The sequence below is a fragment of the Crassostrea angulata genome, chromosome 4, assembly GCF_025612915.1.
Source record: "Crassostrea angulata isolate pt1a10 chromosome 4, ASM2561291v2, whole genome shotgun sequence".
Taxonomy (NCBI): domain Eukaryota; kingdom Metazoa; phylum Mollusca; class Bivalvia; order Ostreida; family Ostreidae; genus Magallana; species Magallana angulata.
Genome location: NC_069114.1, coordinates 9,098,668 through 9,113,030, shown reverse-complemented (window position 1 = coordinate 9,113,030; position 14,363 = coordinate 9,098,668). Strand labels below are relative to the sequence as shown.

Below are 14,363 nucleotides of genomic sequence, written 5' to 3'. Positions count from 1 at the left end.
TTATATAGTGAGAATATACTACTGAATATAACAATATATAGTAAATATCTACTTACAATGATTACTGATAATTTCATTTAATTTTGATTATGATGAACAAAGATAGGTTTTGTTGATTAAGTACTTACCAACATGGTAGGTTTCTACATATTAAAGAGTGCATACCTACATCTTCGGTACATAGTCATGTCATATGCATGACAAATTAATTTACTCAAATTAAATGTAAATCTATCATCATAAATATAGAATTGGAACCTAACGGACACTAATATACAATTCCCTTACAATGCAAACTAATCTTAGATAGCTGGACACTGCTAGAATGAAGTATTTTTCCTCACCAGAAACTTTCGGCTTCTCTACTTTCACTTATGCTTGCTTGAAATGATCGCACTAAAAACCGGAAGTGATAATTGGTCTCAAAATTTATAAAAATGTCTTCTAAACTAATATATAATTAGAAACACACATATATATTTTTTTATGTAAAAACTCACAATAAATCATATTCAAGTTTAAATCATAATTTCTTTAATTTATATGTGATAGTTTGACTTAGTTTTATTTTTAGCATTAGTTACCGGTATTCATTCACTTTTTCCATCTTTCACTCTTTGCGCTGCACTAATACTAACAAGTGTGTGTAAACTTAAACACCCCTATTATAAATAATGGTATAGTCCGTTGAGGTTATTTATTTCAGTGGTTTGGATTATTCCATTTGAAGATAGGTATTTTTATATTTACGGTTTGTGATTGGTCAGTATTGGTCACTACTGATAGAGTTTGGCGGGAGATATTCTTTTGTATTCTGGTTCTGTAATTCTTTAAATTGCAACCAAGACTTCTAGCCAGACAGGTGTGTTTCAGACTGAGACAAAGCATACAGACTCAGACCTGTAAGTTATTCTTTTAAAACATAATTCTTTAAATAAATACAATTCCCAAACCTAGAGCCAATAAACAGAAGGACACAACACAGAATGAAGAAGAAACAGAGTTGAAGCAGCAAAATGATGTGGCAGATCTAGATATCAGTGATAGTGACTCAGAATATGAGATCCAAGTTGTAAAGGTACCTGTACAAAGAACTCCTATAGAGATTTCTAAGGAACCAGTTAGAGTTGTAGAAGAAGAGGTTACACAGCCAGAAAGGGAAGCCGCGGAAGACCCTGCACCCCAAGATGAGGAGGGTGATGGCTCTGAACCTGGTGATGAGATAGGGTTAAGGAGATCTGCAAGAACTAGACGACCGCCAAAGAGATTTGCCGATTACCAGCTGTATCAGATTTGCGACAGGCGAAGAGAAGAGTTGAGTATTTTGAAGCAAATTTTAGAAAACACAAATCGGTCAGAGGAAAGAAATATTTTATTAGGTTGCATTTCAGACATTATTAGCAAATTGTAGATATATTGTTTTTATGATCATAGCTATTTCAGTTCTCAGTTGGAAATGACGAGGACGTCATTTCACAACTGGGGGGAGTTTGTGATAGTTTGACTTAGTTTTATTTTTAGCATTAGTTACCGGTATTCATTCACTTTTTCCATCTTTCACTCTTTGCGCTGCACTAATACTAACAAGTGTGTGTAAACTTAAACACCCCTATTATAAATAATGGTATAGTCCGTTGAGGTTATTTATTTCAGTGGTTTGGATTATTCCATTTGAAGATAGGTATTTTTATATTTACGGTTTGTGATTGGTCAGTATTGGTCACTACTGATAGAGTTTGGCGGGAGATATTCTTTTGTATTCTGGTTCTGTAATTCTTTAAATTGCAACCAAGACTTCTAGCCAGACAGGTGTGTTTCAGACTGAGACAAAGCATACAGACTCAGACCTGTAAGTTATTCTTTTAAAACATAATTCTTTAAATAAATACAATTCTAAACTAGAGTAAAATAAGTAATAAAGTTAATATATAAGTATGAGTGTGTAGAGTGAACGTTTTGAATACAGTGCAATGTAAATATCAGTGAGCAGTATACGTCTTAAGAGCCATTCTCTGTAAGGACCCCAGATTGGGTTCAAATGAATGTCACCAAATTTAATAAAACTTATATGGAAAATTAAAAGTGTATATGAGATTTATTTTGCATAAAAAAAAATTTGGCTGAGACACATCATAGGGGTTATGGCCCAAATATTCATTTCAGGGTTAACCCATAGCAAACAGGCTAAACAATCAACAATTCGGTGTCATTTTATGAAAAATCCCAAGATAAGTTTATAAAATTTTAGCAATAATTTAAAGATAAACATACTGTATTTATTATTTATTTTAGTTTTGGAGATGTGTTTTGTGTATTAAGAAAAAGAAATGCATATAAAAACTCTAAATATCTTGGTTTTGGCTAAAAGAGTTATCGCCCTTTGTAAAACTCTCTAGTGACTACAGTGAAAGGAGGTAAAAACAGTCCGATTTGTAAGCATGTCGTCTGGAGTATATTTATACAAACCTTTGGTTTTGACTAGTTTTATACCAGTTTACAGTATTTTTATGACCTTACATTGATAACTTCAAAAGAAAGTAACCAACATGCAATGCAGCTTTGTTGGGAGATGTGAATTAGACTGCTCTGAAGAAATACAGCATCTCGTGAATTTCAGCTCGGATCATGTTTGTATTATTTTATCTGAAGTAGGCCTAAAACCTTGTGTTGCATTCGCTAAATACAACAACTATCAAATATGCACGAGCCATTTTAACTTTTATTTGAAATCAAATACAAAACGATCAAGAAGGAAGCTGTGTCAAATCCCAAGTTTGCTAAGCTCCCACCCTCACATAGACAACACCAGAGAAGATGGACTTAGATCTCTTCCTATTCGTACGCATATAAAAAGTGCAAGCAGGGGATTAAAGGAGAGTGATATCATCCATTTGATTAGTCATGCTGGTATAACACTACCTGTGAATACACGTAAGTATCTTTTATAGATTATTAGTTCTTATTTAAATATATTGATAAAAAAGACTAAACTTGTGTTCATTACACATGTCATGTACATGCAAATAATAATGTTTTCTGTCACATATTTTAATAGAATGCTAATTTTAAAAAGTTTTTAAATCAAAATTAATGTTAACATATCTTTGATTAACTTGAATTGTATGATCATAAAGGATTCTCCAAAATTTATTAGGTAATAAAATAATTATTTATATAAAAAGACCCATTTTGGCAATCTGTCAACATAAATTAAAAGGCTTTGAATTATTTTGAATTTATTGTTTATGTAGCATGCTGTACCATGTGTCTTAAGAAAATAAGAGAGGAACATGAGAATGAAGAGGATCATTACATGGAGTGTTCAACATCAGACAAAGACAAGGTTCAGTAGCAATCTTTATTTTGAATTCCACTGAACCCAATCACAACTTCTCAAGCCTCCGGGCGGAGCTCGGAAAAACACCTTGAATGTATTTCGATACTGAATAAAGTATTGAATTTTATTACCGCGGCATTTATATGAATTAAATTGATAAACAATGAAAGAAAAAGAAAATAAAGTTCGGAATAACGTAATTCTCTTCGGCTATTTCTGACGACAAAACGTGTACGTTTTACATCTAAAACATGTCAAAATGTAGACTGAGCACGCGACGTTTAGTTAAACTTTGGCTAACGATTTGAGTAGGCAACCAAGCGGAACCTACTGTATGTGTTTTAAATAAATTTTGTTCTACAAAAATCAAACTGCACCCTGTAAAATCTGCGCTCGCTCCAACGGTCACACCGTTTACATATTAATGTGAATGATTGTTGGGCCTATTCAAAGACTTACGATGTCTGCAGTCTCCACACCCAGAAATAAAATAAAAAAACTTTGCCTCTGCTTTTTTCTTGTACATCTTTATATTTATTTATAACACATCACTGCCGTATGAAACTATGTATTGCATTGATAATTTAGCTAAAATAATCAAGGATAACTTTCATCCATGCTGTCAATCTGCACATAAAAATCTTTAAAACGTTTTGATAAGTGGTGTTTTCTATTGAATTGTTACAAGCATTTTTTGAACTCTGATTTGTAAAGACTCTATTGTTTAAACCAATTACGGTTGGTAATCTGGATTTAGAATAAAAAGTGTTAGGAAAGGCTCATAAAAAATAAGGTCGGTCGGGAAACTGGAAACACACATTTTTTTTTTTGGCCTAATGTAATCTTCCTAAGATCGCTGGAAAGTGGTGTGATATACCCTGTAAATCTTATACATCACTCCCAGTGTTTATATCACACGGGTAGGCAAATTTACGGTTTATATCACACAGGGCGGAAAAGGGTATGTTTTCTATAAGTATATGATATAAAATTCTAACATCCAGTAATTTCAATGCATTCGAGGCGTTTTTCTGAGCTCTGCCCAAAAGGCCGGAGAAGTTGGATAAAAATTACATACCATCGCAAATCATGAGAGATCCAATACACATATAATTATTATTATTCTTGTGTCATATTTTAACTACCAATTTGAAATTTGATTCTGTTTTTGAATTTATAGCAACTGCAGCAAGCTACTTCCACTGAGACGGAAGGGTCTTACCTCTCAGAAGCAAGGGAACCACCTAGCATTACAGTAAGTATTCTCAAATAGTAAAGTGTACCAGTGTGTGGTATAAATAGCATTGATGTTCATTGATATAATTTTTATATGAAACATCACTTTTAAAAGAAATATGTTAATTATTCAGTGAATTTGAATTGTCATCTATATATTTTGACACATTTACACTATTTACAATTCCATTCTACATGTACATATGTATCACTTTTCCTAAGTATCAATTGTACTGAGGTTTTTTAAACCTTTCTAAGATGCTTATGTTACACAAATTTATGATATGGAATATTTACAATATCTTGGTAATGATTTTCAGGTTACCGAAGATACAATTAGTACTCAAACTTCTTGTGAAAATACTGAAAGTACATGTAGCCTTTCTCAGACATCTTGTGAAAGTAGCATGGAATGCCTCTCTCAAGTAAGTACAACAGAGAGACATATATTTACATAAAATATATGACAATAAGTAAAATATGAGAACAGTCAAAGTAAGTGTCAAATGAATCTAATCATTTGATATATCAATATGTATCAATTTGAAATCTAATTTTTAACATCTCTTTTGATAGAGCCTAAATACCTAGTATGAGTAATGTTCTGGCAAATCAAAAATAACAAGTACACAAGTCAATTGGTATGAAGTCATTTCGCCCCATATTAAAATTTGCCTCTGATGTTGAGGAGGAGATAATTGTATTACGGCTTTGACATTGCTTTTAATAGAGTCTAAACACCTACAAGTAATGTTCGGGCAAATAAAAAATAAACAAGTACACAAGTCAGATGGTTTCATTTAAAATTAAGACTTTGTTTTATAATAGCGTACATGTATTATTTAAATCTAAAATATGTTATTTTTTACAGAACTCGAACCAGAGTTTTACATTTAGCCATGACATTCAGCACCTGAATGAGTATCTTAAGATAATTGGTGAAAGAGAATTCTCAGATGATGGAAGATACCAGTGGGACTCTTACTCTAAGTCAGCTAAATCTTACTACACCAAACGATTTAGAAACATCTTGACAAAATTGATCACCATAATTTTTCCAAAGAATGTTGAAGAAGTGGTGAAGAATCTTCTAGTGTCTGAAGAAAATCAAAAAATGACACCCAGTGTCATACCTGAAGGAACATTTGGACCACTCGTTCATGCATATCAAACTTCAGAAACATGGCATCACAGACGGCAAATTCTCTCTTTTTTTACGCAAACTTTATCATTCAAAGAAGCAAAATCCCTTTTACCAAACATAACAGAATCAAAGTACTATGCTGCTAAGAATCATGCAAAGAATGTTGGCCCTGGTCTTCCTGTAGGTATAACTTCTACAAGAAAAAGAATGGATCCAGTGAAGTTGGACAGTTTTCTGGATTTCATTACTTCTCCTCATGTTATCCGAGATCTACCATATGGAGAAAGAAAGATTAAATTGTCAGACGGAACAGTATATGAAATGCCAAACGTGATTCGTTGCATGGGATCCAGTGATGTTATTCAACAGTATAAAGCCTACTGCTCTGAAAATAACATTTCTCCTCTTGGTAAGTTAAAATACAAATTTCAGATACTGATTAAGTAAGCTGTTACCCAAGTAATTAATATAATTGTACTAGTGCTTTAGATAAGAAGCGAGGATTAATGGTAACACGTATAAATAAGAAAATCATTGAAAAATGAAAGTTGAATCGGGGGTACTAAGGCCAAAAAAAATTTCTTCCAGCCATGGGCGCCGCCATATTGTACATGAACATTTTATGCATTTGTGTACACAAAAGTGTCATTCAAATCAACATTTTAGTTATTTAGAGGGGAAAAAAACCCTGCAAATATAAACATCATTGAAAGTTCATTATCTTAAAACAGTAAAACATTATGACAACAAACCACATCTGTGTAAAAAAAATTCCTGACAATCATTATACTTGGATTCAACTATAAAATTTGTAGGTTTATTGATCCCAAATACTGCCATTGGCATTCCAAGTATGGAGCACCTGCCATTGACCATTTTGGAGCAACCAGAGGACATTGGTTTCCATATGATAAAAGTCAACACAACTACAGAAACAGAAAAGACCTTCCATTGCCCAAATGAGGGTTGCGTTGCAGCTTTTGGCTCAAGTGAGGATTTATCGAACCATCTTCTTTTTGAAAAGTGTAACCTTGAATTGGAACTAAGTTCAAGTTCCATAGCAGATCTTACAAAAAGAAAGTATGTAACAAAAATATCTCATTCAGAGAATCTGAATCTGAAGTTATGTTTGACTGAAGACACAGAGACACAAGCAGCAGATAGTGAATTAAACTCTGGCTGGGCTTTGAAAGATGAGAGACGCTCAAGGAGATTTAATGAAAATCAGAGAGATTTTTTAGTCCAAAAATTTAACGTCGGACTTCAGACAGGAAAGAAAGAGGACCCTTTTATTCTCTCTGAATCCATGATGTATGAAAGAAGGGCAGATGGTACAAGGCGTTTTTCATACGATGAGATACTGTCCATGCAGCAAATAACTTCCTTTTTCTCAAGAATGAGCAAGAAAAACAAGATGGCTGAAGCTGAAAATTGGGAAGCCAAGAAGGAAACAGAAATTAGTAAAATAAGAGCAAATATTATTGATGAATAATTCACTAGACATAATCAGCATTGCTATTGTTGTATTCATATTGTTGATTCTTTTTAATAGGAAATGTACGCTGGGATAATATGTGATGAATTTTGAATAGTCACATGTAGTATATATTGGTATGCTTTTATTGTTCTACAATTACATGATTGTATATTTCTGTTCATAGGTAATTAGTTATGCTTTATTGTACATGTAAGAAGTAAATAGAACTGGGAATTATTATGTATTTATTTATAGGATAAATACTTGATGTTATTCATACTTAAAACACTTCATTTATCAATTTTTGCAGTCAGTTTGCTATCAAAAGTGAACATGTGGTTCACGTTGTAATTAACATGTTTATGTTTTATTATTGCACTCATATCAGCCCGAATGTTGCATGGTTTGACCCCTTGACATTAAATTTGGCTTTCTAGAATCCATTAAAAAATGTTTATCCCCTTTGTTTAAGCAAAATGTGAATGGAGTTAGTTTAATACCATTTAAGCAAGGGTGTATTGCATTTTAAAATTTTTAATATGTTAAAATGTAGAGCATAACGTGATTTTGCAGAACAGGATGCGATCCTCTGGCGCAGGTGAAACATACTCGTAACATCGCAAGTCACTGGCGTAGTTGAAATATACTCGTAAACTTGGCCTGCTGCAAAATCTGAGCTTGCTTCTGCAGTAAATATGTTAATGTAAATGTTAATGGGGAGGGTTTTAATGTGTGTTTATATATAGATTTAATTTTGCTTCTTTTGAACAGATTTCAACCATACATGTATCGTCATGAGAGATCATAAAACTAAAAAAAATTGTCAAAAGACTTTTTTGGGCATTGTATACTTGTATAAACCCAATGTACATGCAGCTTTATATGTTGGTGATATTTGAAATTCAAGATTTTATGCAGTTATGATTGGAATCTTTAGGTTTAAGAATGATTATAGTAGCCAAATAGTTGAAATGATTGATTAACATCACATGTAATGTGATTTGCATTTGCTATTGTGGTAAAAAAAAAAAAGTCAACAGTAAAATTCTTCTAACAATTTACATGTTGTATTTGTTTGCTTATTTTCTTAAGTTTTAAGATGATCATTACCTTATTATACAGGATGTCAATAGCTGATATTTTACATTACTCAAGCAAAGGTTTAATCATCAGGGCAAGGCCAACTTATCACACGCTAGGAACAGCTCTCAATAAATAGGATACTTTACATTAAACCATTTTAACATGATGTTGGACTTACTATCTATTTCTTGCGTTAAAGCAAGTAAAAAATGACACTTGTTTCAAGCAAAATATGCACCGATTGCATAAGTCCTAACTCAAAAGCCAGACAAATCTTGTTGATTTCAAAGAGCCATGGATGAGTGGCAGCAATGAAATAGACAGGCCTATTTTATATTGCTGCTTGACACAACTACCCAGTTACAAATATAGTTTGTGTACTTTGAAAAAATGATTTTTAAAAAATCATGATTTCTTAGAATGGTTGCCATGGTAACCACTTTTTGCAGTTATCAACCCAATACATGATACAATTTCATTTTCATTATCAAATTAAAATAAATGTAAATGTTTTGCTCCCAAAGATGAAATAAACACAACAAATAAGCCACCTATGGTAGAATTTCAAAATTTGTATCAGAGAAAATTCGGAATTTTGGGTCATTTTCATTCTGGCATATCCCTTGTTTACAAAAATACACACTTTTAAAATCTATATGATATGAAAGGTAAAAGTATAATTATTAACAACATGCAAGTCTTTTTGAAAACCTATCTTGGAATATCTAGATATATTGAACTGAAATTGTTGTAAAATTGGGTATTTTCTACATTTTGAAAAACCACGAAATTCGACATTTTTAAACTTCAATTTGCTCTTTATACTCGAGGTAATGAAAAAATTTCTTAACTATTCTTAGTTTTGGGGAATTTTCAAAACATTTAATCTAATTTAAAAGATAATCACAATTTGTATTAAAATTAAATATGGGAGTTAAAAATGCTATATTTCAGAAAATAGATTCTGTCAAATTGACTATTTATCGGTCAGTTCTGGTTGCCATGGCAACGGCCACCCCAAAAAATAAACTAAGTCGAATTTTACCATCAGACACTTGAGTACACTCCCTGTAAAAAAAATTTTGCATTTTGGAAGTATTTGTTTGAACGGCATCCTTGGATTCTTTGGTTTTTACAGAGAATGACTCTTAAATATTTAATTGTATAGTAGACAAGATCTTATATATTGTATAAATTATAAATAGGTCAAGTCATATAATGAGCCTGATCCGCTGATTGATACTACGTATATGCAGTGTCGTGCACCTAGTTCCATAAATTGGTAACTATCTGTTGAAATTCATTATTGTAAATAGTTTTCATATAATCTATATATTAGAGTGATGTTTCTAAGAGTTGGAAATATTATTTAACATAAAATTCAGATTTATCGTGTATTGCGATTAAATGTAAAGCGATATAATTGACCTATAAGTAAATGTATGTTATACATGTTTGCGATGTCTATAATGTTTGTGTTGTTATAGTGGTGTGCTTATTTGTTTTATGTATTGTTTTAGGGTGAAACGATTAATGCGACGTAACGCTCAGAATATATATAATATAGAACCCTACAATCGTCTTGGTGTTTTGTTTTATTCGTCCAAGAACGGTTACATATATTGTTTTTTTTTTAACCCTGGGGGGGGGGGGTGTGATGGATATATCCTATAAAATGTGTTATCAAAATAATTAAACTTGTTGGAAATTAAGTTTGTACACATAAATGAGAAGATGTACGAAAGAAAAATGCACGTTTATCATAATAATTGCAAATGAAGCTTAATATGGGTAAAGTCCACTAATGCATTTTCCATAGGCGGTAATGTTAACGTTTGGATTTATAGATCCGGCCCTAATTTTCGTTCAGCAACGAGGAACCTCTTGAATGAAAGCTCATCATATTGTATCTTTCCTGTTAAAATTTAGTAGTTTGAAGTCAGATTCATTTTCTCAGTTTTGGAAAGGGTGTACATCAAACAGTTTCAATTCGATTTTTCTTCAAATGATAATTCAGTTTTGACACTTGTTTTTAAAATTGCAAATCCTCTTTTCTGACATGTGTCAAGTATTCTGGTTTAAATTGTCCCAATAAATGTGTATACACTCTGCAAGTATAGGGACTATTTTGCTTAAAGGCACTACTTTGTTGTCCTACCGATTCTAAAAATAGTTAGAGGGATATACCCATATACAGCTAGGATATAAATTAACCTACATCAAAATCTGAACCCCTTGTGAGGTCAAATAATCATTCAGGGGCCAATTTAGTTTAAACAATTTTAAAGAATCAGCGATATATAAAAATGCTTCCCCAATTAACTGAATCCCACTCACTCATCTCCTGTGATGTTGAGAGGCACAGCTTCCAGGATGTGCCATGGTCCGAGATAATTGATGGCTGCTCCAATAGCGTGCTCAAGCTCTGCTTTGTAAGAAAATCTGCATGGGACTGTCCCGCAGTTTGCCAGTTGACAGCACACCCTGTGTATAGACACAATACAGGAATCAAGTCAACACAGTCAACACACAGTATGAATTTCACCTTATGGCTTGAAACTATTGTTATCAATAACATTGTTCATACTACTTTTGTTTTTTAGTAACTCAGAGTAACCTTAATTAAACTTTTAAATACAAAATGTTGTTTCTAAAATGGATCAGCCCGATTCCTATATTCCTATCTCCCCTCTCCTCCTCCAACGCACACAATTACAGAATATTTTTTTAAGTGGGTGCATGTTTTTAAAAAAACAATTAAAGAATCAAAACTGAATGTTTTTTACTGTTTCTCTGTTTTCACCAAATAAAAAATGCTGTTTCCCGTTTAAACCTTCACAATGTTTGACCTAGATTTGAGAGTACTCGGATATCTGATTTCTCTGTCCTTGTCATATAACAGGTGTGTACCTGACATTTAAATCTGAATCATGTGATCCTGTACAGGTAGGAGGACCAGGAACAATAAACATCTACGGCCCGCCATGTTGGATTTTGAAGTTTTTCAGTAGCTGAACACTGTGGTTCTGAAGTTGTTTGTAAATGTAATCTCTGGAAACCCTTGAACATGCAGGTATGATTTTTTTTTTTATATCAACTGGGTTTTTTCTTCTACCGTAAATAAATATATCTAAATATCTTTCTATGACTGTTGATTATTTTTTTATTATGGGGGGGGGGGGGGGGACTACATCTCGCTAGTGTATAGATATTAATGATTGAGACCATACACATATACATGTGGGTTTTTTCCTTTGATTTTGAGAATTTGATCTTAGAAATAACCATATTGTACTGACCAAGAACAACAATATGTCATCTACATGTAGATTGTGGACAGAGAATGTTGCAACATTAACATCTAACAGGTTCCTGGGAGACCAGGAACAAAGATTAAACACCCAGAACCCACCATGTTGGATTGCGAAGTTCGACAGTAGTTTATCAGTGGATTTGAATAAGTAAGTTTTTCAAGTTACTTATTTATTAATAATCTGACAGTTTTATAGACTATATTAAGTTATAAACATTTATTAATTTTGTAATAAGTTAATTTAAATTGTTTTTGATAGATAAGTTCCACCTACAAAAAGCAATAGCATGTAATGGTATAAATTAATTAATATATGGCATGTACATAGGTACTGCATAAAATTAATTTGATGTCTATTACATTTAATACTACATGTGTGTATTTATGTAATTTTGACAATACATGTATTTACATGTTCAAAATTCTTTTCAGATTAATATCGATCCCGCTAGATAGTACATAAACGTTCCCTGACCATGGACCCCTGGAACAGCGCCCAGGATGTTGTACGCTGCACCCTGTGTCAGTACTCTGTGGCCCCCATGTACTGTGAAGTTTGTCATATACATCTGTGTAAAGACTGTGTAGAGACACATTTCTCTGATTCCTCTAAAGTCCATAAAGTGGTGCCACTTAAACAATACTTAACCACTCTGAACTATCCCAAGTGTAGGAAACACCCCACCAAACAATGTGAACTCCACTGTGAACAATGTGACATTCCTATTTGTGCACAGTGTATTTCTTCTAAAAAACATTTAGGACATATACAAGTTGACATTCTTAAAACCTTTGAAAGCAAAACGGAAACGTTGCAAAAAGATTTGCAAGAACTGGAGAAATTTATTTTTCCTAAATACAAAGAGATTGCATCTAACATCCCAGTGCAGAAAGCTGATCTGAGTAAAAACTCCCAGAAATTGACAACAGCAATCGACAAACAAGGAGAAGTCTGGCACAGAGAAATAGACGCCATTATCACAAACCTGAAATCTAACGTGGAGGAAATGGAATCCAAACACCTGCCCATCCTAAATAAACAGGAAGATGAAATCACACACACAATTTCTGAAATTACACAGACCATTGCTGAACTGAAGAAGTTACTGAACTCCAAAGATGTCTGCCTTGTCTCTGAGTACAAATCCAGGAACGCTGAATTCAGAAGATTGCCTCCTAAACTCAAAGTGTCCTTACCAAACTTTAGACCTCAGGAAATCCACACAGATCAGCTGATTAAACAGTTTGGTTCTCTGTCAGCATTATCTTTTACAACAGAGGAACAAGACTACAGCATGCCGTCCCAGGGAGCCGAGTCCTCTCCCCCAGACCGGTCACTGATGGATGTACCCCAGATCATCACAGCTATAGACACAGGGTATAGAAATCTATTCGGTGTGACATGTCTGAATGACACAGAAGTATGGACGCGTGGTAATGACAACATGATGAAACTCTACAACCTGCAGGGAGAACTAGTGGAGTCCATCCAAACCAAGTCAGGGAAGTATCCAGAGGACATAGCAGTGACAAGGAGTGGGGATCTAGTTTATACTGATTACCATGATAGAACTGTGAACATAGTGAAGAATACACAGATACAGACAGTGATCAGACTACAGGGGTGGAAACCTGACGGTGTCTGTAGTACCTTCTCTGGTGACCTCCTGGTTGTCATGGACAGTGATGATAAAGATGATAGTGATAATGACAGTGATGATCATAAACAAACCAAAGTTGTGCGTTACTCTGGCTCCACAGAGAAACAAAGTATTCAGTACGATGACAAAGGACAACCTCTCTATTCATTTGGTGGATTATTTAACACTAAATACATCAGTGAGAACAGGAACCTAGATATCTGTGTGTCAGACTATAAAGCCCATGCAGTAGTGGTGGTCAATCAGGCCGGGAAACTCCGGTTTACCTACACTGGTCCTCCCTCTACTACCAAGGGGTCATTCTTTCCACTCGGCATCACAACAGACAGCCAGGGTCGGATCCTGACAGCAGACTTTAACAACGACCGTATCCACATCCTGGATCAGGACGGACAGTTCCTCCGCTACATTGACAACTGTGATTTACAGCTTCCATGGGGTTTATGTGTGGACACCAGAGACAACCTCTTTGTGGCTGAGTACACAGGTAAAGTGAAGAAAATCCAATATTACATGTAAATCAATTAACTGCATAAATTAGATGTAAACAAATGAACCAATTTTACATTACATACTGTGTGTAGATATTACATGTAAAGACAGTGTTTGTATTGCTCCTGAATATACCACCTACATTAGATGAGAATACTGTGTGTGTTTATATTGTATAGGTATTTATCATTACAGATGAAATATATATAATCTGTTATCGGGTCATGTAAGTTTTTCTATATGATGTAAACAAATTGTTGACTGTGTTTACATATATATAACATGTAACTTGTACTTTTCCATGTGTATAATTATATTGCATGTCATCAAACTATGTGCGTTTTAACACCAATTTTTCTTTCATATTACATGTAGACTGTCCATTCTTGTATAGTATATGTAAACAAAATGGCCGTGTTTATGTTATTGTTTTCATGTGTATTAAATGACTCAATATTCATATTACAATATATAACCAAACTCTATTTTCATCATTTGATGCATATTCTATAACATGTCAACAGTCATTGTATGTAACATGAAACAAGGTAATGGTCTCTGTATGTTTAACTTAATGTGGTTATCTGAACAAACTTTTTGATACATGTATTATTAACGAA

At 33.5% G+C, this 14,363-nt stretch overlaps 3 protein-coding genes across 3 annotated transcripts; all 3 read left to right on the top strand.

Moving 5' to 3' along the window:
* Positions 1-1,993: 1,993 nt before the first annotated feature.
* LOC128180648 (uncharacterized) lies at positions 1,994-6,164 on the top strand. Its single transcript, XM_052848787.1, has 5 exons — positions 1,994-2,931; positions 3,252-3,343; positions 4,518-4,592; positions 4,894-4,998; positions 5,445-6,164. Exons 1-5 carry the CDS (start codon positions 2,547-2,549, stop codon positions 6,162-6,164), a joined length of 1,377 nt encoding a protein of 458 aa, XP_052704747.1. The 5' UTR covers positions 1,994-2,546.
* Positions 6,165-6,494: 330 nt separating this feature from the next.
* Positions 6,495-8,247, top strand: LOC128182341 (uncharacterized). The gene has a single exon (XM_052850939.1). The coding sequence runs from the start codon at positions 6,571-6,573 to the stop codon at positions 7,207-7,209; it is 639 nt and encodes a 212-aa protein (XP_052706899.1). The 5' UTR covers positions 6,495-6,570; the 3' UTR covers positions 7,210-8,247.
* A 2,857-nt stretch (positions 8,248-11,104) lies between these two features.
* Positions 11,105-13,784, top strand: LOC128182328 (uncharacterized). Its single transcript, XM_052850925.1, has 3 exons — positions 11,105-11,350; positions 11,607-11,738; positions 12,023-13,784. The coding sequence occupies exon 3, from the start codon at positions 12,067-12,069 to the stop codon at positions 13,768-13,770; it is 1,704 nt and encodes a 567-aa protein (XP_052706885.1). The 5' UTR covers positions 11,105-11,350; positions 11,607-11,738; positions 12,023-12,066; the 3' UTR covers positions 13,771-13,784.
* Positions 13,785-14,363: the final 579 nt, after the last annotated feature.

Excerpts from the sequence above, each read along its gene's own strand:
- LOC128180648 (XM_052848787.1), top strand. The coding sequence starts at position 2,547 with ATGCAATGCAGCTTTGTTGGGAGATGTGAATTAGACTGCTCTGAAGAA. Across the intron at positions 4,593-4,893 it reads GGGAACCACCTAGCATTACA|GTTACCGAAGATACAATTAG; the intron begins GTAAGTATTCTC and ends AATGATTTTCAG. Across the intron at positions 4,999-5,444 it reads GCATGGAATGCCTCTCTCAA|AACTCGAACCAGAGTTTTAC; the intron begins GTAAGTACAACA and ends TATTTTTTACAG.
- LOC128182341 (XM_052850939.1), top strand. The coding sequence starts at position 6,571 with ATGGAGCACCTGCCATTGACCATTTTGGAGCAACCAGAGGACATTGGT.
- LOC128182328 (XM_052850925.1), top strand. The coding sequence starts at position 12,067 with ATGGACCCCTGGAACAGCGCCCAGGATGTTGTACGCTGCACCCTGTGT.